This window comes from Thalassophryne amazonica, unplaced genomic scaffold (genome assembly GCF_902500255.1).
Source record: "Thalassophryne amazonica unplaced genomic scaffold, fThaAma1.1, whole genome shotgun sequence".
NCBI classification, from domain to species: domain Eukaryota; kingdom Metazoa; phylum Chordata; class Actinopteri; order Batrachoidiformes; family Batrachoididae; genus Thalassophryne; species Thalassophryne amazonica.
The window spans coordinates 927-28,295 of record NW_022986336.1 but is presented as its reverse complement, the minus strand read 5'-3'; the positions used below and the strand labels follow the sequence as shown (position 1 = coordinate 28,295).

Here is a 27,369-nt window from a genome sequence, read left to right as displayed (position 1 = left end):
GGCTTCATCAGCCGTCAGTTTGTCTAATTTAAGGTTTTTTATAGAAATTATGTATTTTATCTTCTTTTGATTCCTGAAGTTGACCCTTATGTAATTGTTCGTAATATTTAGCAAAGGTTTGTTTTTGGGCAAGTTCCAACATTATTTGAATGAAATTGTTTAATTTTCGGAACTATACAGCTGGCTTGTGCCTTTTGTAGTTGAAATGATAATAATCTACAATCTTTATTTCCTAATTTGTAGTATTTCCTATCAATAAACCTGAGACCGCCCTCTGCTTTGTGTGTCAATAGTTCATCTAATTTGGTTCTATTTTCTTCAAGCTTATCAAGTACTTCTTGTGTTCCACATTGTTTGTGTTCCTTGTCTAATCTCTTGATTTCAATTTCTAATTCTAATTCTAATCTGTAGCTCAGGGGAGTAATCTTGATCGAAGAATATCCTCTTGTCTTGAAACATCACCTGTCTTTGGCTCCATACTTGCAGTAGAACGACATCTTTTACTGCTGTGTGGAGGAATCTGATGATGGTTAATCAGGGGTCAGCAGACGGGTCGTCGGTCTGGACTGCGTTCGGCGGCCATTTTGTAATCTGATATGGTGGGAATTCCCACTGGTCACGCCTTGCAACGCCACAAATGTGAGACAACGTAGCCTGCTTCCGGCATAGGAGAAAGGCCTTGACATCATAAGTTATGCACCAATCAAAGCTCAGAGCTCTCAACCAATCACAGTAGGGGAGGAGAGCCGCAGTACCTGGCTCTTTTGAGCCACTCCAGGCTAAGAAATATATCACAATTATCTGGGAACTACTTCTTGCGCAGGAATTTATCAAGCACGTGGGCCGCGGGCGCCGACTAACACAGAGTACACAGAAAGTGGACAGTTGTTCGGCCATAACAAGAGCGTCCACTTTTAGCTTATCATAAGCTAAGCTAGTGGCACTCATGAGAGTGTGCTAAAGGTCCACTTTTGAAGACATTGTTCAAAAGACTACGAATGATCAGAATAATAATAATAATCATAATAACTGAAATATTTAAATCAGTATTTCTCTGGGCCTACGTTTGACTGTAGTTCTGCACTAAGTTTAATTGATGAGCCATGTAAAAATAGGTTTAGTTCATTTAACTTTCTGGACAACTAAAGTGTGAAGCAGTATGTTTTTTTTTTAATGTAATGTCTGAGCTCAGCGTACTGGGTCTGTTTGGGGTTCAAGCTTTAAAATCGGCTCAGATGATTTTATTACTTGGACGTAATAAAATCATTGGCATTTTTGAATTTATTTGTCTGTCTGTTAGCAGGATTACGTCTTAACGACTGCACAGATTTTGATAAAAAGTTTCAACAGATACATATTAGGCCACAAGAGATTCCACAGAGTTTATGAGTTTTTTCTTCAAGACATTCAGGAGCAGAGGACCTGACCTGTCCTGCCGGGACACATGTGATGGGTTACATGATGGACAGTTGGAGGAAATGGCAGGTCATGTGCCTGTACACGCTGTCTGTGGAGGACGTCGAAGATGTGTATATATTTGGCATGGTGGTGACCGGGTTCCTGCTGTGTGGAGCGGGCATAGCACTGGTTTACCGGAAAATTAAGAAAGTGGAAGCGGCAATAATTGGCCCGTCCAGGCTGCCCCACATGATTGATTCGATTGGAAGGGCAGTGTGAGCTCAGTCGGCAGGTGTTAACCACGCGTTGGGAACCATCTCTGGTAGGATGGCTGTACTGAAAAACCGCATTGATTGTCAGTAATGACCACATCTCCTCTCCTAATTCAGATGTATTGGAAGCCACTTGTCTCAGACTGTTGAATCTTTCAGGCATCTGCTAATCTGGATTTTCATTCAGCTTCCCAAAACACAGCTGCACTTCAAGGCCGCTGTGATAAAAACCTCCTGGAGAAGAACAACTCTTATGCCTCACTCCCCTCGTCTTCCCCCGCCCTCAGCTTCTCCAGTTCTGTTGTTGACTGTGGACAGTGGACTGTTCAGGGCTGGGCCCTTCCTCCCTACAGAACGGACGAGCAAGGCCGCTGATGGCGCCTAAAGGCGGCCTCCGGGTGTTCTGTCTGATAACTGGACTCTTACAAATCTCAGTCGTCATCTCTCGTCCTGTTGTTGTGTGTGATCATTGTTCATTGTGCTGAATGTTTTTTTCCTGCATTGCTGCTGCATGATTCAATGCAGCAGCAATGAAGGTTTTTCTTTCCCAAGTTTTACCTTGTGTGTGCTTTTTTTTAATATGTGTTCATGTACCAGGCCGGCTTATGTGTGTTGTTTGTGTGTGTGTCGTTTGTCGTCATGAGGCCGGTCTTGGTTTGCTCAGCCCTGCTGTTGACCTAAGGCAGGATATACATCTGGAGCTGGTCCCCGGGCGCCTAAAGGCGACTTCTGCTCCTAACTGGCAATTAGGATGGGTTAAATGCAGTAAACACATTTCATTGTACAGGGAACATGTTCCTTTGTGCATATGACAATAAAATTCTTTTGAATCCTTTGAAGGTGATCTGGATTCAGATCCAGATTCTGAATCAAGTTTTACTTTATACAGGTTGTGAAGTAATCAAAACTACTTCCCAGATTCTCAACAAATTTGCACCACAGATGCATATTAGGTCATAGAAGACTCGACTGAATGTAGTAGGTGATCTGGATCCTGATTGGCCGATGTCAGAAATCTCTGATTGCTCTTGTGTCAGTTTTGTTTAAAGGTGTAGGTGAAAAGAAAATATAAATACACACATTAAGCAGAACAACTAAATGGGGAATCAGGGTGATAAAATAGTCATCAAAAAGCCCTCCAGACACCCCCCCCCCCCACCCCCGCAGACCTGCAGTTTTAATTGGTGTTGAATGAAGTAAAATCTGTGTTCTTAAAATGTGTTTGTCCTGAAGTATTTACATAACGTGCAGGTTCAGGTCTTTCTATTCTATGATGCTACGTTACAAATAGAATCTGTTCATCAGGAGAACAATTTGATATTTTCTTAACTGTCTCCACTTCATTTTACCTTAAACGCTGGGACGCAATCACAAAAGGGTTTCTAGAAAAAGGTCGATGATGAGCGGATTATGATTTGGCTGTACAATAATTTTATTTTATTTATTTTTTATTTTACTTTTTTTTGCTTTGATCCCTGCATGTAGTGTGAGCAGGATTTGACCCCATGCCTACATATTAGCAGGCCACTGAGCTGCCTGCTCTACGCTCACTCCAGTGTGACCCCGACCCCTGGAGTGAGCAGTCCAAAACTAGGCAGATCCACACTCTGAGATGTGGTCACGTCCAGGGGGACCTCGGAGACGACCTCCAGTCCAGGTTGGGTCTTTGTAAACTCGGCAGCTGCCAGAAGTTTACGGCTGGGCACCTCTGCACACTTCACAACCCTTCAGCAATGCCCCAGTCAAACGATAAATGGACTGCATTTATATCACAGCTTCCATCTGCATCAGACGCTCAAACTACTTTACAATGATGTCTCACATTCACCCATTCACACACACACACGCACACCCTGATGTCAGAGTGCTGACATACAAGGCGCTCACTACACACTGGGAGCAACTAGGGGATTAAGGACCTTGCCCAAGGGCCCTTAGTGATTTTTCAGTCTGACAGGGTTTGAACCGAGGATCCTCTGGTCTGAAGCCCAACGCTTAACCACTAGACCATCACCTCCCCAGTCCAAGTCCAGAGAGTGAACCTTCAGTGCTCCCCAGTGGTTTCTCCATTTCTGTAGATGAGGATCCTCTGCTTTTCTTCACCCCTTCATGATGCACTCCACAGCAGCAGCACACTCTGAGTGTTCACTCCACAGAGTTCACTCCACAGTGCGTTCACTCCACAGTGTTCACTCCACAGTGCGTTCACTCCACAGTGTTCACTCCACAGTGCGTTCACTCCACAGTGCGTTCACTCCACGGTGTTCACTCCACAGTGTGTTCACTCCACAGTGTGTTCACTCCACAGTGCGTTCACTCCACAGTGTTCACTCCACAGTGCGTTCACTCCACAGTGCGTTCACTCCACGGTGTTCACTCCACAGTGCGTTCACTCCACGGTGTTCACTCCACAGTGTTCACTCCACAGTGTGTTCACTCCACAGTGTTCACTCCACAGTGCGTTCACTCCACAGTGTTCACTCCACAGTGTTCACTCCACAGTGTGTTCACTCCACAGTGCGTTCACTCCACAGTGCGTTCACTCCACAGTGTTCACTCCACAGTGTTCACTCCACAGTGTGTACTCCACAGTGCGTTCACTCCACAGTGCGTTCACTCCACAGTGTTCACTCCACAGTGTGTACTCCACAGTGCGTTCACTCCACAGTGCGTTCACTCCACAGTGTGTACTCCACAGTGCGTTCACTCCACAGTGCGTTCACTCCACAGTGTGTACTCCACAGTGCGTTCACTCCACAGTGCGTTCACTCCACAGTGTTCACTCCACAGTGCGTTCACTCCACAGTGCGTTCACTCCACAGTGTTCACTCCACAGTGTTCACTCCACAGTGCGTTCACTCCACAGTGCGTTCACTCCACAGTGTGTTCACTCCACAGTGCGTTCACTCCACAGTGCGTTCACTCCACAGTGTGTTCACTCCACAGTGCGTTCACTCCACAGTGCGTTCACTCCACAGTGCGCACGCACAACAGCTCTTTGTCGTTTTTCACGCCTTTGGGCCTTTTACAGCAGCTGGGATGCAGGTCCCATCACCAACCACCACACAGCAGTCAGCTGGAGGTCAGAGGGCGACTTCCAGTCCCAGATATCACAGCAGGCGATGGAGCTCTCTCTCAAAGCTGGAAGATGTTACATATTTGAGTGATGCTTCAACAACATCAGTTCTTTAGTCCTGAACTTCTTGAACCTTTAGAACAAACTCTTCTCAATTCGTGTGTTAGTATGGGTTTATTGTCACATCGTATATACAGGCTATATTTTTGTGTAATAGTCAGGTCATTTGTTCGTGGTCTTTTCTTGATGGAGGACTGGGACTGGGACTGGGACTGGGACTGGTGGAGATCAGAAATTGTGCTCTGGAAGGTTTTAGAATTCTTTTGTCCTGCTCTTAAACACAAGAGTGTACTGGTTCTGCAGGTGGACGTTAAATACAGCCAAAGGTTCCCCAAATTATCACTCATTCAGACGCGTTTTCAAGACATTCCATAAACTCTTGGAATCTTCTGGAAGCTTCTATGCTGTTTAAAAACATATTCAGCTTGGAGGATTTGAACTGTTGATTCACTGTAATCTGATAGAATGAATAAAAAAACAATAGATACTGATTGATGAAATATTGCTTTAAATGTTTAGATGCTGACTTTAGACACGTTATTTGATCAAATGGAACATGTTCTGCTGTTGAAAGCTGAAATTGAAATGTCTTCTTCTCTCTGGCGTGCTGCAGTTCCTTTGGAGATGGGTGTTTTCCTGCGAGAACATTTAAACTACTGGTACAGTCTGAAGTCCTACTACTTGGCCAAAACTATGGCTGATGTCCCCTTCCAGGTGAGGTCCAACTTCATTCACTTTTTTTTTTAAATGTTTTTATTAACAAATTAGATGAAATCCCAATTTACAATAAGACTTTTTTTTTTTTTTTAGGAAACAGCAAACATTGAACTATATACATAGAAATAATAAAACAAACTAATTGAATACAAATATTTAAGCAGAAAGAAAAAAAACTGTTAGAGAGAATGTATTCATGAAATAAATACACTGAACAAAAATACTCACTCTGTTCGAGACCCGGATAAGGATGACAAGCAGCAGATGAGCTTCCCTGAGATGGTTTCTGACAGTTTGTGTAGAAATTCTTTGGTTCTGCAAACCAATTGTTGCAGCAGCTGTCCGAGTGGTTGGTCTCAGACCATCCTGGAGGTGAACATGCTGGATGTGGAGGTCCTGGGCTGGTGTGGTTACACGTGGTCTGATGTTGGAGATGTCTTGTGGTAAGGAAATGAACATTCAGTTCATGGGAAACAGCTCTGGTGGACGTTCCTGCAGCACACCTGTGAGGTGGGATGAATTCTCTCAGCAAAGAAGTGCTCACTAACACAGATTTAGACAGATTTGTCAACAGTATTTGAGAGAAACAGGTCTTTTGTGTATATACATAGAAAAGGTTTTAAATCTTTGAGTTCAGCTCATGTAAAATGGGAGCAAAAACAAAAGTGTTGCATTTATATTTTTGTCCAGTGTAATAAAAGCAGTAATAATAGTAAAAGACAAGCTATGGAAACTTGAATCAATGTCGGAGGCAAGAAACCATTTTCCAAGGATTCATTAAACATTGGTACAAGTGCTAATGTATCCATACATTTTTAAAAGAAACCCTACATCACTTTAACTGCACCACCCAGCTCTGGATTTCCCAGAGTGGCTATAAATTGGTCCATTTTAGTGGTATCCAGTGGGAAATCTGACTTATACAAATTGGAATAGAAGGATGTAAAAGTGCTGTTAATGAATTCATCTGTTTTTAAAAATAATTTCCTGATATAATTTGTTGATTTGTTTTTTCATAATGTAACAAAATCCATCCCAGGTCACATAATCCATGGACCTTGACCTTGATTGTTGTTTGGGTACCAAGCAGTCAAAATGATTTAATTTGCATTTATTTATTTGTTTTTTAATTCATTAATACATTTTTCTTTTTTTTCTTTTTTTTTCTAAAATTGGAAGAACTTTAATTTTTAATCCCTTGACAAACAGAAATTAGAATTCAGTCTGATGTAGAATGTACTACAATTTGAGTGCCAGTCCCAAGACTGGGTAAACGTGGAGGATACTAGCAGGAAGATGTACAGCTAAAAAATTTTTTGTCAAATCTCAGCCACACAGCACAGACAAGTCACCTCAGTATACCCTGGATAGGACACCAGTCTGTCGTAGGGCCACATATAGTTAAACAAACACATTCAGAGCCGCAAATTCACAATTTAAAGTTTCCAGTTCACCTAACCTGCATGTCTTTGGATGTGGGAGGAAGCCGGAAGAGCCGGAGGGAACCCACGCAAATACGGGAAGAACATGCAAACTCCACACCAGACCATAGGTGAGAATCAATCCAATGACCATCTTGATGTGAGGAAACAGTGCTAAACACTAAGCCACCGTGTTGCCCTAATCTAAGCATGCAGATCACAAATTGAATTTCTCAAAAAAATCAGGCACATCCCAGGTTAACAATGATTGCAGTTGATACAGTCATCCAGCAGGGTGCCAGCAGAATGTCATTCACCAAAGAGGTGTAGAATGTGTCTAGAAACAGGGGAGAGGAGGAAGGTTAGAAGGATGGAAGTGAGAGTCGGGACTTTGAATGTTGGTAGTATGACTGGTAAAGGGAGAGAGCTGGCTGATATGTTGGAGAGGAGAAAGGTAGACATATTGTGCGTGCAAGAGACTGAGTGGAAGGGAAGTAAGAGCAGGAGCATAGGAGGTGGGTTCGAGTTGTATAATGGTGAGGACAGGAAGAGAAATGGTGTTGGGGTCATTTTAAAGGAAGAGCATGTTAAGAGTGTGTTGGAGGTTAAGCGAGTGTCTGATGGGGTGATGAGTGTGAACTTGGAAATTGAAGGGTTGATGATGAATGTCATCAGTGCATATGCCCCATAGGTAGGTTCCGAGATGGAGAAATATTTCTGGAGTGAGTTAGATAAGGTGGTGAAGAGTGAACCCAAGCATGAACGAGTGGTGATAGGAGTGGACTTCAATGGGCATGTTGGTGAAGGGAACAGAGGCGATGAGGTAGATATGTGTAAATATGGTATCAAGGACAGGAATGTGGAAGGACAGATGGTAGCTGATTTTACAAAAAGGATAGAAATGGCTATGAGGAATATTTACTTTAAGACAAAGGAGGAGTACAGGGTGACATATAAGAGTGGAGGAAATTGCACATATTGTAGGTGGACTATGTCCAATGCAGAAAATGCAACCTGAAAGAAGACTGTAAGGGGGTGGTGAGAAAGAAGATACCAAGACAGCATCAGATGGTGGTTTGTAGGATGACTTGACAGATAGTTGAAGCTGAAGGAGGAAGACTGTTGTGTGAAATTCAGCGAGAAGGTATGAGAGGCACTGGATGGAGAGGAAGTGATGCTGGAAAGCTAGACATCTATTGCAGATGTGTTGAGGGAAACATCTTGGAAGGTATGGTGTGTGACAACTGCAAAGAGACAAGATGTGTCAGGGTTTGAGTTTTTGTTTGGTTTTCTATTTTATTTTGTTCTTTTGTTCTGTTGGCTATTTTTGTACTGTTTTTCTGCTTGGGTCTGTCTGTCTCTGCTTCTCTTGACTCTCCCTCTTGGTTCTTGGTGATGGGTGTCTCTCTGTCTCTCTGGCCATGCCCTGGTTCTAGTGCTTTCCATGCACACCTGTTTCTGATTTGCTGATTATCACCTGGGGTTATATAAGCTCACTGGGTGTGTTTGTCCCTCGCCAGTTTGTTGTGCCTTGTGCCTTCATTCCAGCTCTGCTCCTGCGTTCATGTTCCTGCCTGCCTCATTGTGTGTTCCTGACCTCCAGCCTGTTGCCTCGACTATGCTGATTGCCTGATGTTTTTTGCACTGCTGCTTTTTCTGGACTGCTTAGTCATGTACCAACCCCTACTAACCACCTCAGTAAAGCCTTCTAAAAATCAGAGCTGTTTCTTTGAGCCGTGCATTTGTGTCCTGCAATTCCTGACCATCCTTCCTGATACAAACTGGCCAAAGATGGACACAGCCAGCTCTGACCCATTCGAGATGGCAGTATGCCACCACAGTAAGCAGCTCACACAGCAACAAGACCACCTCACCGCTCTTTCTTCCATGTTTCGCGACCTCGCTAAAAGCCAGGACTCGCTTATGGAGTCGGTGAGCACCCAGATGGAACAGTTACTGTCAAGACTCGATCATCAGGCTTCCACTGTTCCAGGCAGCGACAATGTGCCTCCACCGGGGCCGTCAGCACCCGCATCGGCCTGACTACTACAATCAGCTGTCTCCGCCTGAACGCTTCTCAGGCGAGTCCAGTGACGTCAGACTATTTATTACTCAGTGTGAGTTATATGTTGAGCTCATTTCATGTAAATTCCCGTCCGACAGGACGAAGATAGCTTATATGATAACTCACCTGACTGGTCGTGCTGTGGCATGGGCAACAGCTGAGTGGGGTCGCCAATCTACCACCTGTGCCTCTCTCTCAGTATTCACCGCTGCTCTTCAATTGGTTTTTCAACACACATCTCCAGGGCGGGAAGCTGCATATACCCTCATGATGTTGAAGCAAGGCGGATGCCGAGCCACTAACTACGCCATCAACTATGCCATCGACTTCCACATTCTGGCCACCAAGAGTGAATGGAATCCTGTGGTGCTCCATGACGTCTTCGTCCAGGGGCTTTCCAAGAATATCTAGGACCAGCTTGTGGCTGTAGATCTACCCGAAGACCTCGATGAGCTCATTGTTCTCACCATCTGGACCGCCTGGCATCTTCAGGACCATCCTCGCTGTGCCGCCCGGTTTCCTGACTGGCACTCTGCTACACCTCCTGTCCACAGGTCCTCCTCCAGCCATGTCAGGACGGACCCTCTGAACTGCAGCGCAGAAGAACCCATGCAACTGGGTCGCACTAGTCTTTCTTTTGCAGAGAGGTGGCAATGTCAAGAAGACAGACTCTGTTTTTAATGTGGACACTCTGGACACATGATAACCAATTGTCAGGCCAGGGGCACCACCCCACGGCCAAAATCTGACTTATGAGAGAGTCTAAATTCTATTACACCATTCTCAGCAGAAAATGTAATTTCTGCTAAATTGTCCTCTAAAAATTAATCAGCTTCCGTGTCAGCTTATGTTGATTTCGGTTCTGATGCTAACTTGATTCTGTCCTCTCTTGCCAGGTCCCAGCACCTGAAATTGTTTAAGCTCTTGCACCATCTGGTGGTGCACGCTGTGGATGGCCATGAATTGGGTTGTATTACTCCCTGAATACAGTCTGTTTTGATGAGTGTCGGAAAACCACTCTGAATGAATCAGTTTTCATGTATTTGACAATATGACTCATCCGCTAATCCTGGGGCATCCCTGGTTACAGCAACACAGTCCTAACTTCAATTGGTCTAAGGGAGAAGTTGTTTCTTGGGGTTTGGCCTGCAAAAAGTCCTGTCTGTCTAAATCTGTTTGTTCTCAGACAGATTGTAACCCGGATCTCGTGGGGTGCCATTGTACTACCATGATTTGGCACTCGTATTTAGCAAGAGCAAGGCTAAATCATTACCACCCCACTGAGATTATGATTGCGCTATCGAGCTTCTCCCTGGGGCAAGCCCACCTCAGGGAAAGCTCTTTTCACTGTCAGCTCCTGAATGCAACACCATGAATGAATATATACAGGAGTCTTTAGCAGCTGGTTTGATTCAACCTTCATCGTTGCCTGCAGGGGCGGGGTTCTTTTTCATCAAGAACAAAAGACAAGTCGCTTCACTCTTGTATTGATTATCGTGGGCAAATTATCCACTGCCTCGCATCTCCTCAGCATTTGAGTTGTTAGGAGCCAAAATAGTTACCAAACTCGATCTCCGCAACGCCTACCATTTAGTCCGGATTAAAGAAGGAGATAAGTGGAAAACTGCTTTTAACACTCCCTCAGGTCATTATGAATACTTAGTTATGTTGTTTGGCCTCACCAATGCTCCTGCAGTTTTCCAGAACTTGGTTAATGACATGCTACGTGAAATCCTGAACAAATTTGTTTTCGTGTACCTTGACGATATTCTAATTTTCTCTCCCGACCCTAAAACTCACACTGAACATGTTTGCACCGTACTCCAGACCTTGTTATGCCACTATCTGATTGTAAAAGCAGAAAAATGTGAATTTCACAAACTGACCATTTCATTTTTGGGGTTTGTAATCGCAAATCGCAGATGGAGAGATTAAGATGGACCCTGATAAGGTTGCCAATGTGCGTGACTGGACTGTTCCCTCCTTGCGGAAGGAGGTACAAAGGTTCCTGGGCTTTGCCAGTTTCTATTGTAAGTTCATATCTGAATGAATGAATGAATTACTCAAGGAATAATGTAAATTCAGTACTGTTGGGGCTCCATTACATGACATCACTTCGTCACTTCGGCTGTCTATCTGGACACCGGAGTGCGATGAGGCTTTCAGAGTTGAATGAATGAATGAATGAATAAATGAATTTATTTGGCACGCAAACTCAACAATAACAAAAAAGAAATGCTAAAGAAATGCTTTACAGTGGTCCCTGTGCTGCTCCTCCCTGACCCCACTCGAAAGTTCATGGTTGAGGTTGATGCTTCCAATATTGGTGTAGGTGCGGTGCTCTCGCAGCGTTACCCCTCTGACAATTGGATGCATCCATGCGACTATCTGTCCAAAAAGCTGACCGCCGCCGAGCATCGGAGACTGTGAATTGTTGGCTTTGAAAGTGGCCTTGGAGGAGTGGAGCCACTGGTTGGAGGGGGCACATGTGCCATTTTTGGTTTACACAGATGATAAAAATCTATAATATCTGTGATCCACCAAGCACCTAAATGCCCAGCAAGTGAGGTGGGAGATCTTTTTTAGTCATTTCAACTTTGTGCTTTTGTACCGACCAGGTTCTAAAAATGGGAAACCAGACGCTTCATCCTGTCAGGGTGAACCAGTTGATGCCCTGTCTGATCTGGGAACAATTCTGCCAGCGTTCTGCTTTGTTTCTACTCACACTTGGGAAACTGAATCTAAGGTCCGATCTGCTGCTGATGGGGTCCTGGTGCCTCCCGGTTGTCCCACCTGCAAGCTTTTTGTCCTGGCCATGCTTAGAGGGGATGTGATCAGGTGGGGACACGATAGTTGCTTCTCTTACCACCCGGGAATAAAGAAAACTATTTTTGTGATTCAACAGAGATTTTGGTGGCCTGGGTTACTCAAAGATGTTACTGAATATGTAAATACCTGTCAATCATGTGCCATGCATAAGTCATCCAACTGTCTGCCTGCCGGGTTGTTAATTCCACTGCCTGTACCCACATGTCCTTGGTCTCACATTACGTTTGACTTTGTAACCGGCCTTCTGCCCTCAAAGGGTAATAGAGTAGTTCTTACAGTTGCAGATAGACTGTCAAAGATGGTGCACTTCATTCCTCTGCCCAAACTCCCCTCGCGAAGGAAACAGCCAAGGTTATGCTCAGCCAAGTGTTTAGGTTACACGGTCCCCCGGGATATTGTGTCTGACCAAGTGCCCCAGCTCGTATTGAATTTCTAGAGCATAGGTGTCAAACTGATTCCAAAAAGGGCCAAGAGGGTGCAGGTTTTCTTTGTAACCACCAACTCCAGCAGGTGATTTCACTGATGAACATCACTTTGAGCAGATGGGAAGAGTTCATCAGTGAAATAACCTGGTTGAGTTGGCGGTTACAAAGAAAACCTGCACCCTCTTGGCCCTTTCAGGAATCAGTTTGACACCTATGTTCTAGAGGGTATTCTGCCATCTCCTAGGGGTCTCAGCCAGTTTAACAAGGGGCTACCATCCACAGGCCAATGGTCAGACAGAACGTCTTCACAATTACCATATTTGGTTTTGTGTTTTATTTTGTTCTTGGGATTTGTTGGTTATTTTTGCATTTCTTTGGTTTTGGTTTGTTCATTCTCTTGCTGGGTTTTTCTGCTTGGGTCTGTCTGCCTCTGCTTCTCTTGTCTTTCTCTTGGTTCTTGGTGATGGGTGTTTCCTCTCTCTGACTACACCCTTGGTCTGGTGCTTTCCATTCACACCTGTTTCTGATTTGCTGATTGTCACCTGGGGTTATCTAAGCTCACTTGGTGTGTTTGTCCCTCACCAGTTTGTTGTGCCTTGTGCCTTCATCCCAGCTCTGTTCCTGTGTTCTTTATCCTGCCTGCCTCATTGTGTGTTCCTGACCTCTAGCCTGTTGCCTTGACCACACCGATTGCCTGATGTTTTTGGTAGTGCTGCTTTTTCTGGGCTGCTTACTCATGTACCGACCTTTGCTAACCACAACAGTAAAGCCTTCTAAAAACCAGAGCTGCTTGTTTGAGCCATCCATTTGTGTCCTGCAATTCCTGACCATCCAGCCTGATAAGGAGACTTGGTGGTGAATAAAGAAATACGGTAAAGTATATGAAGAGGAAGGAAAAATAATTTGGATACACTTAGAGATGATGAAAATGGACAGGAGTGCAAGAAGATTTGGTGTAAGATGAAAAGAGGCTTGCATTGAGGCCTAACAGCGTAGAGGTGCATCCCCTGGGTGGTGGAAAGGGGAAACTCCTTTTCCTCTGGAAGTTGGGAGGGCTTCCTTTTGGCTGCCTTGGACTGGGACTGGCTGTGTGGCTGCTGGTGGACTAGCTTGCGTGGCTGGTTCTGGTTAGGAGCTTCTGGTGGGAGGCTAACTGTCATTTTTTTTAGGGATGGGAGAGCTTCCTTTGGTTGCTGTGGATTTGGCTGGCTGTGTGGGCAGGCCCTGTTGACCTTGGTCAATGATCAGGGCTGGCAGGATGGCCTGCATGGCTGGTACTTGTTCAGGGCTTCCTGGAAGGCTGTGGACCAAAAAAATGGCTGGGTAGGTGGGAGCGGTTAAATGGTAAATGGTAAATGGACTGCATTTATATAGCACTTTTCCATCTGTATCAGACGCTCAAAGCGCTTTACAATTATGCCTCACATTCACCCCGATGTCAGGGTGCTGCCATACAAGGCACTCACTACACACCGGGAGCAATAGGTGATTAAAGGCCTTGCCCAAGGGCCCTTGGTGATTTTCCAGTCAGGCGTGGATTTGAACCCATGATCTTCTGGACTCAAGCCCAACACCTTTACCACTAGACCATCACCTCCCCCGTTGGTCTTGGTTGACCACCCATCTCGGAGATGGAAAACTCTGAATTCAAACCTGGATGTAGTCAGCATCACTTAGTTGTGGGCCCTTGGCTTGCAGCAAATTGACTAATTTGACTAATTGACTCGAGGGGACAGATCTTTTAAAGCTGTGGCACCTCGCCTCTGGAATGAACTTCCCTGTTCTCTTCGCTCACTAGACTCTGTGGATGTTTTTAGACAGCAACTAAAGACACATTTTTTTAAACTGGCATTTTAGTGTCAATTTATTTTATTGTTCTATATTTGTATGTGTTGTTTTATTGTCTATTTATATCGTGTGAAGCACTTTGTGACCTTGGTCTGTGAAAAGTGCTATATAAATAAAGCTTACTTACTTACTTACTTACTTAATATAATTAGGGGTAGCAATTCAGAGACTGGCCCTCAGTGTGAATGAGGGTTCTAAAATCACCTGAGACTCAGCCGAAGGTGTGCAGGGAGCAGGTGCCCTGGGTGGTCATATATCTGGGCCCCTGACTTGTCCAGTAGGAAACCCAGCTGGGCCTGTCAGTAATACTATGGGAACATCTTGTGCCTTACATGCAGGGCACCCAGAGCTGCAAGGAAGTGTTGCTACTAAGGGTTTGGCTTCAGATGTTGTTAACCCTGACAACAATTCTGAATGGGATTATTCCATCCATTGTCGGAAATCGTGGAAGGACTCTTCGTGGAAGATAGTTTTGCTGCCTCCTCAGGGCAGCGGAAAAAGAAAAAACACAGAAAGTATAAGAAAAAGAAAAGGCAAGGTACTGGGGATGGCATGTCATCACCTGGCTCTCAGAGGTGGGGGCTGACCATGCTCCATCTCCTGGTACCTCGCTTGGTGCCCCTGGTAAAGCTGTCATGCCCGCTGAGCATAAGCAAAAGTGGGCTGTTGACTCCATGCCAGGGAGTGCTCATCAGCCCACAAAGACACATACAAGAGCTCCCATGTCTCTTGAAGGTTGATATCTATTCTGGCGACGACCAGTGAAGACATCTCACTACTACTGAGGCAGAGCGCATTAGGGATGGTCTGGTTAATCTGCTAGATCTGGTGCCCCCTGAAGAAGAGCCACCTTGGGTTAGTGAGTCTGGATTTGTGGACCTTTCAGGTAACCTCCGCTAATGATTCCTCACTGGACTGGCTCATGAGAACTATCTCAGCAGTTCCTGAGTGGGAGGGTCACGCCTTCTTAGCTAAGAGGGTTTAAGACCTTCCAATACTCCGGAGAGTTTCTGCATTCTCTCCTGGTCCCCTGCAGGAGTCTGGGATTGTTTGCGTATTGTTTTGCGTAGAGGTTTGACGAGTCCTCCACACCCAACCCCAAGAAGGTGGGCAATTTATTTTGCTTGGGGTGAATGAGTCTTGAGGGACTGGTGAATAGACACACTTTGAGCTGATCCATCTGACTTTCAAAGTCAGCAACAAAGCCGTTAGTAGGGTAATAACTAATATGATTGTCTTGCCAAAAGGGGGGGCAGTAATTTAATTTATTTCATTTATATTGTGCCAAATCACAACAAAGTTGCCTCAAGGTGCTTCACGCAAGTAAGGTCTAACCTTACAACCCCCAGAGCAAGAACACAGGTGACACTGGTAAGAAAAAACTCCCTCTGAGGAAGAAACCTCACGTAGTAAATGCTATCCAGATTAATTTGCATCACTGTAAGGAGGTGAGTGCTGTTTTTTGTACTCATCTCAGCAGGATGCACACAGCTATAGCTTTAATCCAGGAACCCTGGGTTTTTAGGGCTCTCATAAGAGGCCTGGGTTACCCAGGGGGCACTCTCCTGTGTGATTCATGCAGTGAGAAGTCCAGAGCAGCTACTGCACTTGTAAAATCAATCAATTCAATCAATTTTATTTATATAGCGCCAAATCACAACAAACAGTTGCCCCAAGGCACTTTATATTGTAAGGCAAGGCCATACAATAATTACGTAAAAACTCCAACAGTCAAAACGACCCCCTGTGAGCAAGCACTTGGCGACAGTAGGAAGGAAAAACTCCCTTTTAACAGGAAGAAACCTCCAGCAGAACCAGGCTCAGGGAGGGGCAGTCTTCTGCTGGGACTGGTTGGGGCTGAGGGAGAGAACCAGGAAAAAGACATGCTGTGGAGGGGAGCAGAGATCAATCACTAATGATTAAATGCAGAGTGGTGCATACAGAGCAAAAAGAGAAAGAAACAGTGCATCATGGGAACCCCCCAGCAGTCTAAGTCTATAGCAGCATAACTAAGGGATGGTTCAGGGTCACCTGATCCAGCCCTAACTATAAGCTTTAGCAAAAAGGAAAGTTTTAAGCCTAATCTTAAAAGTAGAGCAAAAGGAGCAAGATTCACAGCACTGCCTGTACTGACATCTTTAGATACAGTTGCAGTTCAGGTAAATGTTAACTGGAAAGGTGAGGCCAAGGCTATGGTCACTGCATCTGTCTACCTCCCACTGGACTCACCAGATCCCCCACCATCAAGGGAAATGGTTAATATAGTTCGCTATTGCAGAGACAGACATCTCCCTGACCTGCTTGGTCATGATGCTCATGCTCACCATGTAGGTTGGGGGAGCTCAAATACAAAGCCTAGGGGTAGGGCCTTAGGAGAATTTCTGGTGGCCAACAATCTCTTTGTATTTAATCAGGGCAATGAACCAATGTTCTGTGTTTCTAACAGAGAGGAGGTCATTGATATTACAGTGGGTTCTATGGACCTAATACATGGAGTCAGTAACTGGTCTGTTTCCAAGGAGGAGTCAGTGCCAGACCATCGACAACTCCACTTCACACTGAAGGCAGGAATTACAGAAACAGAAACTTATAGAACCCAATGAGGACAGACTGGGATCTTTATCATAAGACCCTTATCCCTCATGGGGGGTAGAATTGTCAGAATTAAAACTGTACAAGATATAGAAACTGAAGTTTCCAGTTTCCAGGAGACTGTTTTGATGGCCTATGAGACGGCTTGTTCACAGAAGACCTGGAAGCCTGGTAAGAAGCCATCATGGTAGACACCAGAGCTATCAGGACTCCGGCAAGACGTCAGGACCACGTGGTGCAGATATAGAGCTCAAACATCTGGTAAAAGATGGGAGCAATATGTTAAGACTAGAAATAATTACAAAGCAACCATTAAGAAAGCCAAAAGCCTTTCCTGGAGAACCTTCTGTGGAAAGGTGGAAGGACAAAGTGCTGCCATCAAACTGTACAGAATCTTGGGAAAGGATCCAGTCAATCAGCTGCAGTTCATTTGTCCACCACAGGGTGTTCCGAACAGTGAGGTGAATGTCCTAAAGAATCTGCTCCAGGTCCACTTCCCAAGGGTACTGACGAGTGGATGAGCCTCCTTGTGTCCCCACTGTGGAAGACCAGATTATAGTGGGTAAGATAATTAATGAAACTAGAGCGGAATGGGCAATCAATTTGTCTGGCTCATACAAAATTAGTGCCATTGATAGGATTTTGCCTGCTCTTGTACAGAAGGGCTCGGATGTGCTAATCAATACTGTAACTAAGATGTATCAGGCAGGTCGGGCTAATTGCTGTTGTCCATAAGAGGTCACCGCTCAATGTAAGGCAACATGCAGATCGAGCAGGGCTCTCCTGTGGAAAGCTGACAAATGTCATGAGACGTTCCCAATTCAGGGACTATCATTATTTGCTGCAGGAGCTGCGTCTGGATGATGGCCACTTTCAGCGGTCCTTCCACCTCTGCGGGACCCAGTTTGAGGACCTCCTGTCCCGTTCACGCGGGAACATGTGAACAATTTAAAAAAAAAAACTCTGCTGCTTGCTGCGGGGCTGCTCCTCGCTCTTTCCCAAAAAACTCTGTCATAATTGTGTTTAGAAACCAGTCACCATTTGCTTTATTATACATCTGTGTAGTTAATAAGTAAAATATTCTCCACAGACGATTCACTTGCGCGCGCACGTAAAAAAATAAAAAAAGAAACTCTGCTGCTTGCTGCGGGGCTGCTCCTCACTCTTTCCCAACAAACTCTGTCATAATTGTGTTTAGAAACCAGTCACCATTTGTTTTATTATACATCTGTGTAGTTAATAAGTAAAATAATCTCCACGGACGATTCGCTCGCGCGCGCACATAAAAGAAAAAGAAACTCTGCTCCCGCTGCTGTGGGGCTGCTGCTCGCTCCAAAAATAATTGTGAAATAAAGGACAAAAGAGACATAAGTCCTGCTCACAGGCTGCTACCAGATACAGGACATGTTCACATCTTCAGTCAAATGCCAGACATCTCCACATCACTACATATTCAGTCCCTGATTGGTCATCACGGCGTGACCAGATGAAAAAGTTCCGATTTTTCAACTTGGGAGGGAGGGCAACACGACGTGATGCGATGCAATATCGCGCCACAAACGCGCCAATCGCTCAAAATCGCTTCACTCGCGTCGCTTCATTCTCGTCCATCGCGTTATGCTGCGTGACTTGGCGCCAAAACGTGTCGTTCCATAGGGATTACATGGCAACCTGTCCCTCACGTCGCGCCCGGTGTGAACGCAGCATAAGAGTGGCATGACTTTGCATCACAGGTGCCCTCTCAGCAATGTTTGTACTGAGAATACTGATGGAGAAGTACAGAGAAGACCAGAAGGAGTTACGCTGTGTGTTTGTGGATTTAGAGAAAGCTTATGACAGGGTGCCAAGGGAAGAGCTGTGGAATTGTATGAGGAAGTCTGGAGTGGCAGAGAAGTATGTGAGGGTAGTGCAGGACATGTAAAAGGACAGTATGAGAGCAGTGAGATGAGCAGTAGGAATGACAGACTCATTCAAGGTGGAGGTGGGATTACACCAAGGATCAGCTCTGAGTCCCTTCTTGTTTACAATATTGTTAGACTTTGGTCTCCATGGACTATGATGTTTGCAGATGACATGATGTGTTGCCCAAGTAGAGACATCTGGAGAGTTGGAGCTATGCTTTGGAGAGAAGGGTTATAAATGTCAGCCGGGGAGTGTGGTAGAGAGGTGAAGAACAGAGTCTGATTTGTGATTGAAGGATATCTGAAAGGTGAAAGGGAGAATTTGCAACATGGTAGTGAGACCAGCTACAGTAAATTGCACAGCCTTGAGGCGGTGGGACCAACAAGCTACTGTGATTTTCTTTGGGAGTGGCACGGACGGACAGGATTGGGACTGAATATATCAGAGGGACAGAATAGGTGGGACGATTTGGAAACAAAGTCAAAGAGGCGAAACTGAGATGTTTGGACATGTGCAGAGCAGGGACCCAGGGTATATAGCAGGGCTATTCAACTATATTTTTCCGGGGGCCAAATTTGTCAGAATACTATGATCTGTGGGCCGGACATTCTCGTGACCTGTATTATTACTCTCGGATGTACAATTGAGACAAATGCTACTGCATTTCTTTTTCCCTTTATATTTAACAGAACATCAAAAGTATATACTAATGAAGTCACTGAGTGTGGGAAAGTGCAGCAGACTGTCATTAAGATCACATGTGAAAATGTCTATTTTTTTTTATAAAAGCAGTCAGCTTTTCAACCACATCAGCCACTGTTTTATCCTCCCCTGAAGACTCAGATTAAGACCATTCAAATGATGCATGAAATCACTTAAAAAGCACATTTCTGAGACAAATTTCTCATCCAGCATTTTTGTCAGAAATGTTCCAGCCTTCTTGTGCTTGCATTCACATAGAAAGGTGATCATTTCCTCCCTCAGTTCACAGACCACCTGACGTTGTGTAACAGTAGGTCAGAGTGTTCAGCTGACATATCAGCAAGTCGTCTGCAAAACAACCTGTGCTGAAGACTGGATGTTGCTCTGATAAAGTTCACTGCAGCAATCACAGAGTCCGTGGTACTTTTCAACTCAGCACTAAGCTGAGAGCAGAGGACACTCTGGTGAACGAGACAGTGGACAGACTGTAGTTTTGGTGCAACAGCAAACAGTTGTGCAGACGGTCCTTTGACCCTTCCTGCCATCGAGGGAGCTCCATCTGTAACCAGCAGGTTAATATGCTCCAGGTCCAGTTCATTGTCTTTAAAAAAGCAATAAGCTTTTTTAAATTTATTTCCCCTGTTGTTTGTCCTTCCAGTGGAATTAGGCCCAACAGATCCTCCTTGAAACGGTCACCGTTGAAAAACCGCACATACAAACAAAGTTGTGTTGTATCAGAGCTGTCAGCTGACTCATCCACAGCCAGCGACATGAATTCAGCTTTCTTCAACTGACTTAGAAGAGTCTCGAAAACATCTGTGGCTAAAACATCCAGTCATCTTGCAGCTGTTGTATCTGTACATTCTTTCACTGTTTTGGAGTCAGTCGGCATTTTCTTTTTAGCAAGAACCTGCAACACGCAGGGATGCTGCTGTTGTCTTCTGTTGCAGAGTGCAGCTACGGGAGAAGATTGCAGTGCTTCACTTGTAGTTCATATTAAGTCCTTTTATTGTTATTTGATGAGCATCAGAACCTGGTGGATATTCATTGTCAAAACGCAAGTGAGCCGTAATGAAGTGCCTCCGCGCGTTATATTCCTTATTCACCGAGCAACAGTCAGAACACAGCAGGAACATAGGATTGCCCTACGTGCACATATTCATCAGTCCAGTCATTATTAAATCTTCTATTTTCGTTGTTAACTTTACGTCTCTTCTCCTTTGAATGCGCCCGGTTGTCGTCTTCTTCTTCGTTCAAGTTTATTGGTGGTTTGCAAACCAATACGGTAAATTACCGCCACCAACTGTTCAAGTGCCCGCAATACCTTCACGTGAGGTGGGGCTGTTTGGAAACAGTGCTGACGTGCCGTAAAGGATTTAACGTGCCGCAAAGTGCCACAAAGTGGCATAAAATGCCAAAAATTGGCGAATGTGCTTTGTAGCGGCTTTTGATCGTGTATTTATTAATATTTATGGGTAAATGGGCCGCAGGCCCATCCAAACTTATTAAAGGGCCAGTTCTGGCCCACAGGCCGCCAGATGAATAGCCCTGGTATATAGGGAGTAGGATGCTGAAGATGTTGCCACCATGCTGGAGAAGAGGGAGAAGTGCTCACTAACACAGATTTAGACAGATTTGTGAACAATATTTGAGAGAAACAGGTCTTTTGTGTATATAGAAAATGTTTTACATCTTTGAGTCCAGCTCATGAAAAATGGGAGCAAAAACAAAAGTGCTGCATTTATATTTTTGTTCAGTGTTTTTCCCAAATCTTTAGGACAAACAACTAATGTGTACTTTTCAACATGATTGGAGCATTTTTAAGTTTTCAGCCCTATGTACTCTTTCATTGACCACTGTCCAGCTATAGCTGCCACTCTTGGAAGGTGTTCATACATTTTTGTGTGTCAGCCAAGGTTCAGTATATTGACATATGATTGTGTCACTTTGCCACCGTAGACAACACTGAAAATTGGCTGTATAACCATTAATTCATGTTTTCACTCAGGTTTTTGACTTTTGTGTCATTTAGTTTCCATTCCAAACATTCTTGTCAGAAAGAAAAGCTGAAAACATTTTTAATTTATTGTTCTGTGGTTGATGTTTTTGTGCAGATTGTATTCCCGGTGGTTTACTGCAGTATTGTGTACTGGATGACTGCCCAGCCTCCAGATGCTGGCCGTTTCAGCTTGTTCTTAACTCTGGGAGTTCTGACTTCACTGGTTGCTCAATCTTTGGGGTTGCTGATTGGAGCTGCCTCCACCTCACTTCAGGTTAACTTGTTTTATAAAACTACTGTCCAGTCATTTCAAAGTATCTGGTTCCCTGCCTGCCGCTATGTTTATCAAAATGTTGGCCGCAACCTCTCTTCTCAGCTATTCCCATTAGGGGTCATCAGAGTACATAATTTTCAATTTATTTCATTTTATATTGCGCCAAGTCACAACAAAGCTGCCTTGAAGGCGTTTCACACAAGTAAGATCTAACCTTACCAACCCCCAGAGCAAGAACACAGATGGCAATGTAAGAAAAAACTCTGAGGAAGAAACCTCAAGCAGACCAGACTCAGAGGGATGACTCTCTGCTTGGGCCATGCGAACACTAACAAGGTTTTTACAAAGTTTTATTAAGCTGAAGAAACAGAAAACAGGAATTCAAAACATCTGCTGCATCAGCTTCAGGCATGGCATCTCACAGTCAGTCCTGCATCCCCTTCTCTACAAACGCCACTCCCATTCGATACCCTCTACACCTCAGACAGAGAGAAAAAGAGCAGAATCAGTCTCCTAGAAATGACACTGAAGGTATAATTCAACAGCAGTAAATCTACAGGAAAGGAGAGTAAATACTGAGGTGCTCGCCGGCTGCTAGCCCTAAGATTCACTAACAGACCCAGACTTTAGATGAAGTTGAGGCTGAGACCTGGTCAGTTTACTAATAAAATGAATTTAAAAGGATAGGAAGCAGAGTACAATACTATACCAGCTAGCCATACGAAAGGGAAGATAGATCAATTCAATTTCAATTTTTTTTTTTATATAGCACCAAATCACAACAAACAGTTGCCCCAAGGCGCTTTATATTGTAAGGCAAGGCCATACAATAATGATGTAAAACCCCAACGGTCAAAACGACCCCCTGTGAGCAAGCACTTGGCTACAGTGGGAAGGAAAAACTCCCTTTTAACAGGAAGAAACCTCCAGCAGAACCAGGCTCAGGGAGGGGCAGTCTTCTGCTGGGACTGGTTGGGGCTGAGGGAGAGAACCAGGAAAAAGACATGCTGTGGAGGGGAGCAGAGATCGATCACTAATGATTAAATGCAGAGTGGTGCATACAGAGCAAAAAGAGAAAGAAACAGTGCATCATGGGAACCCCCCAGCAGTCTACGTCTAAAGCAGCATAACTAAGGGATGGTTCAGGGTCACCTGATCCAGCCCTAACTATAAGCTTTAGCAAAAAGGAAAGTTTTAAGCCTAATCTTAAAAGTAGAGAGGGTGTCTGTCTCCCTGATCTGAATTGGGAGCTGGTTCCACAGGAGAGGAGCCTGAAAGCTGAAGGCTCTGCCTCCCATTCTACTCTTACAAACCCTAGGAACTACAAGTAAGCCTGCAGTCTGAGAGCGAAGCGCTCTATTGGGGTGATATGGTACTACGAGGTCCCTAAGATAAGATGGGACCTGATTATTCAAAACCTTATAAGTAAGAAGAAGAATTTTAAATTCTATTCTAGAATTAACAGGAAGCCAATGAAGAGAGGCCAATATGGGTGAGATATGCTCTCTCCTTCTAGTCCCCGTCAGTACTCTAGCTGCAGCATTTTGAATTAACTGAAGGCTTTTTAGGGAACTTTTAGGACAACCTGATAATAATGAATTACAATAGTCCAGCCTAGAGGAAATAAATGCATGAATTAGTTTTTCAGCATCACTCTGAGACAAGACCTTTCTGATTTTAGAGATATTGCGTAAATGCAAAAAAGCAGTCCTACATATTTGTTTAATATGCGCTTTGAATGACATATCCTGATCAAAAATGACTCCAAGATTTCTCACAGTATTACTAGAGGTCAGGGTAATGCCATCCAGAGTAAGGATCTGGTTAGACACCATGTTTCTAAGATTTGTGGGGCCAAGAACAATAACTTCAGTTTTATCTGAGTTTAAAAGCAGGAAATTAGAGGTCATCCATGTCTTTATGTCTGTAAGACAATCCTGCAGTTTAGCTAATTGGTGTGTGTCCTCTGGCTTCATGGATAGATAAAGCTGGGTATCATCTGCGTAACAATGAAAATTTAAGCAATACCGTCTAATAATACTGCCTAAGGGAAGCATATATAAAGTGAATAAAATTGGTCCTAGCACAGAACCTTGTGGAACTCCATAATTAACTTTAGTCTGTGAAGAAGATTCCCCATTTACATGAACAAATTGTAATCTATTAGACAAATATGATTCAAACCACCGCAGCGCAGTGCCTTTAATACCTATGGCATGCTCTAATCTCTGTAATAAAATTTTATGGTCAACAGTATCAAAAGCAGCACTGAGGTCTAACAGAACAAGCACAGAGATGAGTCCACTGTCCGAGGCCATAAGAAGATCATTTGTAACCTTCACTAATGCTGTTTCTGTACTATGATGAATTCTAAAACCTGACTGAAACTCTTCAAATAGACCATTCCTCTGCAGATGATCAGTTAGCTGTTTTACAACTACCCTTTCAAGAATTTTTGAGAGAAAAGGAAGGTTGGAGATTGGCCTATAATTAGCTAAGATAGCTGGGTCAAGTGATGGCTTTTTAAGTAATGGTTTAATTACTGCCACCTTAAAAGCCTGTGGTACATAGCCAACTAACAAAGATAGATTGATCATATTTAAGATCGAAGCATTAAATAATGGTAGGGCTTCCTTGAGCAGCCTGGTAGGAATGGGGTCTAATAAACATGTTGATGGTTTGGATGAAGTAACTAATGAAAATAACTCAGACAGAACAATCGGAAAGAAAGAGTCTAACCAAATACCGGCATCACTGAAAGCAGCCAAAGATAACGATACGTCTTTGGGATGGTTATGAGTAATTTTTTCTCTAATAGTTAAAATTTTGTTAGCAAAGAAAGTCATGAACTCATTACTAGTTAAAGATAATGGAATACTCAGCTCAATAGAGCTCTGACTCTTTGTCAGCCTGGCTACAGTGCTGAAAAGAAACCTGGGGTTGTTCTTATTTTCTTCAATTAGTGATGAGTAGAAAGATGTCCTAGCTTTACGGAGGGCTTTTTTATAGAGCAACAGACTCTTTTTCCAGGCTAAGTGAAGATCTTCTAAATTAGTGAGACGCCATTTCCTCTCCAACTTACGGGTTATCTGCTTTAAGCTACGAGTTTGAGAGTTATACCATGGAGTCAGACACTTCTGATTTAAAGCTCTCTTTTCAGAGGAGCTACAGCATCCAAAGTTGTCTTCAATGAGGATGTAAAACTATTGACGAGATACTCTATCTCCCTTACAGAGTTTAGGTAGCTACTCTGCACTGTGTTGGTATATGGCATTAGAGAACATAAAGAAGGAATCATATCCTTAAACCTAGTTACAGCGCTTTCTGAAAGACTTCTAGTGTATGAAACTTATTCCCCACTGCTGGGTAGTCCATCAGAGTAAATGTAAATGTTATTAAAAAATGATCAGACAGAAGGGAGTTTTCAGGGAATACTGTTAAGTCTTCTATTTCCATACCATAAGTCAGAACAAGATCTAAGATATGATTAAAGTGGTGGGTGGACTCATTTACTTTTTGAGCAAAGCCAATAGAGTCTAATAATAGATTAAATGCAGTGTTGAGGCTGTCATTCTCAGCATCTGTGTGGATGTTAAAATCGCCCACTATAATTATCTTATCTGAGCTAAGCACTAAGTCAGACAAAAGGTCTGAAAATTCACAGAGAAACTCACAGTAACGACCAGGTGGACGATAGATAATAACAAATAAAACTGGTTTTTGGGACTTCCAATTTGGATGGACAAGACTAAGAGACAAGCTTTCAAATGAATTAAAGCTCTGTCTGGGTTTTTGATTAATTAATAAGCTGGAATGGAAGATTGCTGCTAATCCTCCGCCCCGGCCCGTGCTACGAGCATTCTGACAGTTAGTGTGACTCGGGGGTGTTGACTCATTTAAACTAACATATTCATCCTGCTGTAACCAGGTTTCTGTAAGGCAGAATAAATCAATATGTTGATCAATTATTATATCGTTTACCAACAGGGACTTAGAAGAGAGAGACCTAATGTTTAATAGACCACATTTAACTGTTTTAGTCTGTGGTGCAATTGAAGGTGCTATATTATTTTTTCTTTTTGAATTTTTATGCTTAAATAGATTTTTGCTGGTTATTGGTAGTCTGGGAGCAGGCACCGTCTCTACGGGGATGGGGTAATGAGGGGATGGCAGGGGGAGAGAAGCTGCAGAGAGGTGTGTAAGACTACAACTCTGCTTCCTGGTCCCAACCCTGGATAGTCACGGTTTGGAGGATTTAAGAAAATTAGCCAGATTTCTAGAAATGAGAGCTGCTCCATCCAAAGTGGGATGGATGCCGTCTCTCCTAACAAGACCAGGTTTTCCCCAGAAGCTTTGCCAATTATCTATGAAGCCCACCTCATTTTTTGGACACCACTCAGACAGCCAGCAATTCAAGGAGAACATGCGGCTAAACATGTCACTCCCGGTCTGATTGGGGAGGGGCCCAGAGAAAACTACAGAGTCCGACATTGTTTTTGCAAAGTTACACACCGATTTAATGTTAATTTTAGTGACCTCCGATTGGCGTAACCGGGTGTCATTACTGCCGACGTGAATTACAATCTTACCAAATTTACGCTTAGCCTTAGCCAGCAGTTTCAAATGTCCTTCAATGTCGCCTGCTCTGGCCCCCGGAAGACAATTGACTATGGTTGCTGGTGTCGCTAACTTCACATTTCGCAAAACAGAGTCGCCAATAACCAGAGTTTGATCCTCGGCGGGTGTGTCGTCGAGTGGGGAAAAACGGTTAGAAATGTGAACGGGTTGGCGGTGTACACGGGGCTTCTGTTTAGGGCTACGCTTCCTCCTCACAGTCACCCAGTCAGCCTGCTTTCCCGGCTGCTCGGGATCTGCCAGGGGGGAACTAACGGCGGCTAAGCTACCTTGGTCCGCACCGACTACAGGGGCCTGGCTAGCTGTAGAATTTTCCACGGTGCGGAGCCGAGTCTCCAATTCGCCCAGCCTGGCCTCCAAAGCTACGAATAAGCTACACTTATTACAAGTACCATTACTGCTAAAGGAGGCCGAGGAATAACTAAACATTTCACACCCAGAGCAGAAAAGTGCGGGAGAGACAGGAGAAGCCGCCATGCTAAATCGGCTAAGAGCTAGTAGCTACGCTAAGCTAGCGGATTCCTAAAAACACGCAAAGTGAATAATGTGTAAATAATTTAGAGGTGATTCAGCAGAATGAGTGCTTAGTTAAGGCACGTAAAGATTACACTGGGAAAAATTCATTTTATTAGTTTACTAATAAAATGAATTTAAAAGGATAGGAAGCAGAGTACAATACTATACCAGCTAGCCATACGAAAGGGAAGATAGATGCATCTTAAGTCTGATTTGAAAATCTCTACAGAATTTAACTGTTTTATCTCCATAGGGAGATCATTCCACAAAACAAGGTACATGATAGGAAAAGGCTCTGTGGCCAGCAGACATTTTATTCACCCGAGGGACACAAAGTAGTCCTGTACCCTGAGAACACAGAGCCCAGGCCGGTACATGAGGTTTAATTAGGTCAGCGAAGTAGGGAGGTGCCAGTCCATGAAGGATTTTATAGGTTAGTAACAGAACCTTAAAATCTGATCTCACAGGGACAGGAAGCCAGTGAAGAGACGCCAAAATGAGTGTAATGTGGTCAAACTTTCTGCTTCCTGTCAAGAGTCTTGCAGCAGCATTTTGAACCAATTGGAGATGCCTAATGCTGGACTGCAGTAAACCAGAAAATAGTAGTCCAATCTAGAAAAGATAAATGCATGAATCAG

The 27,369-nt window shown here is 44.0% G+C and overlaps 1 protein-coding gene and 2 long non-coding RNA genes across 3 annotated transcripts in view; 2 read left to right on the top strand and 1 right to left on the bottom strand.

Moving 5' to 3' along the window:
* LOC117506087 (ATP-binding cassette sub-family G member 1-like) overlaps positions 1-21,706 on the top strand; it is a gene marked incomplete at both ends in the record, with an annotated part of 80,852 nt that extends 59,146 nt beyond the window's left edge. Inside the window, 2 exons of the mRNA XM_034165603.1 lie at positions 5,420-5,520; positions 21,422-21,706. Of these exons, the coding sequence (XP_034021494.1) occupies positions 5,420-5,520; positions 21,422-21,706 (386 nt within the window). The remainder of the gene's footprint in view (positions 1-5,419; positions 5,521-21,421) is intronic.
* On the bottom strand, positions 6,568-19,250 carry LOC117506086. Its single transcript, XR_004559369.1, has 3 exons — positions 19,132-19,250; positions 17,796-17,801; positions 6,568-6,580 (listed from the first exon to the last, which is right to left on the bottom strand). It is a non-coding gene; the product is annotated as an uncharacterized LOC117506086 (long non-coding RNA).
* LOC117506085 lies at positions 12,906-19,221 on the top strand. The gene is made up of 3 exons (XR_004559368.1): positions 12,906-12,916; positions 18,449-18,452; positions 19,136-19,221. It is a non-coding gene; the product is annotated as an uncharacterized LOC117506085 (long non-coding RNA).
* Positions 21,707-27,369: the final 5,663 nt, after the last annotated feature.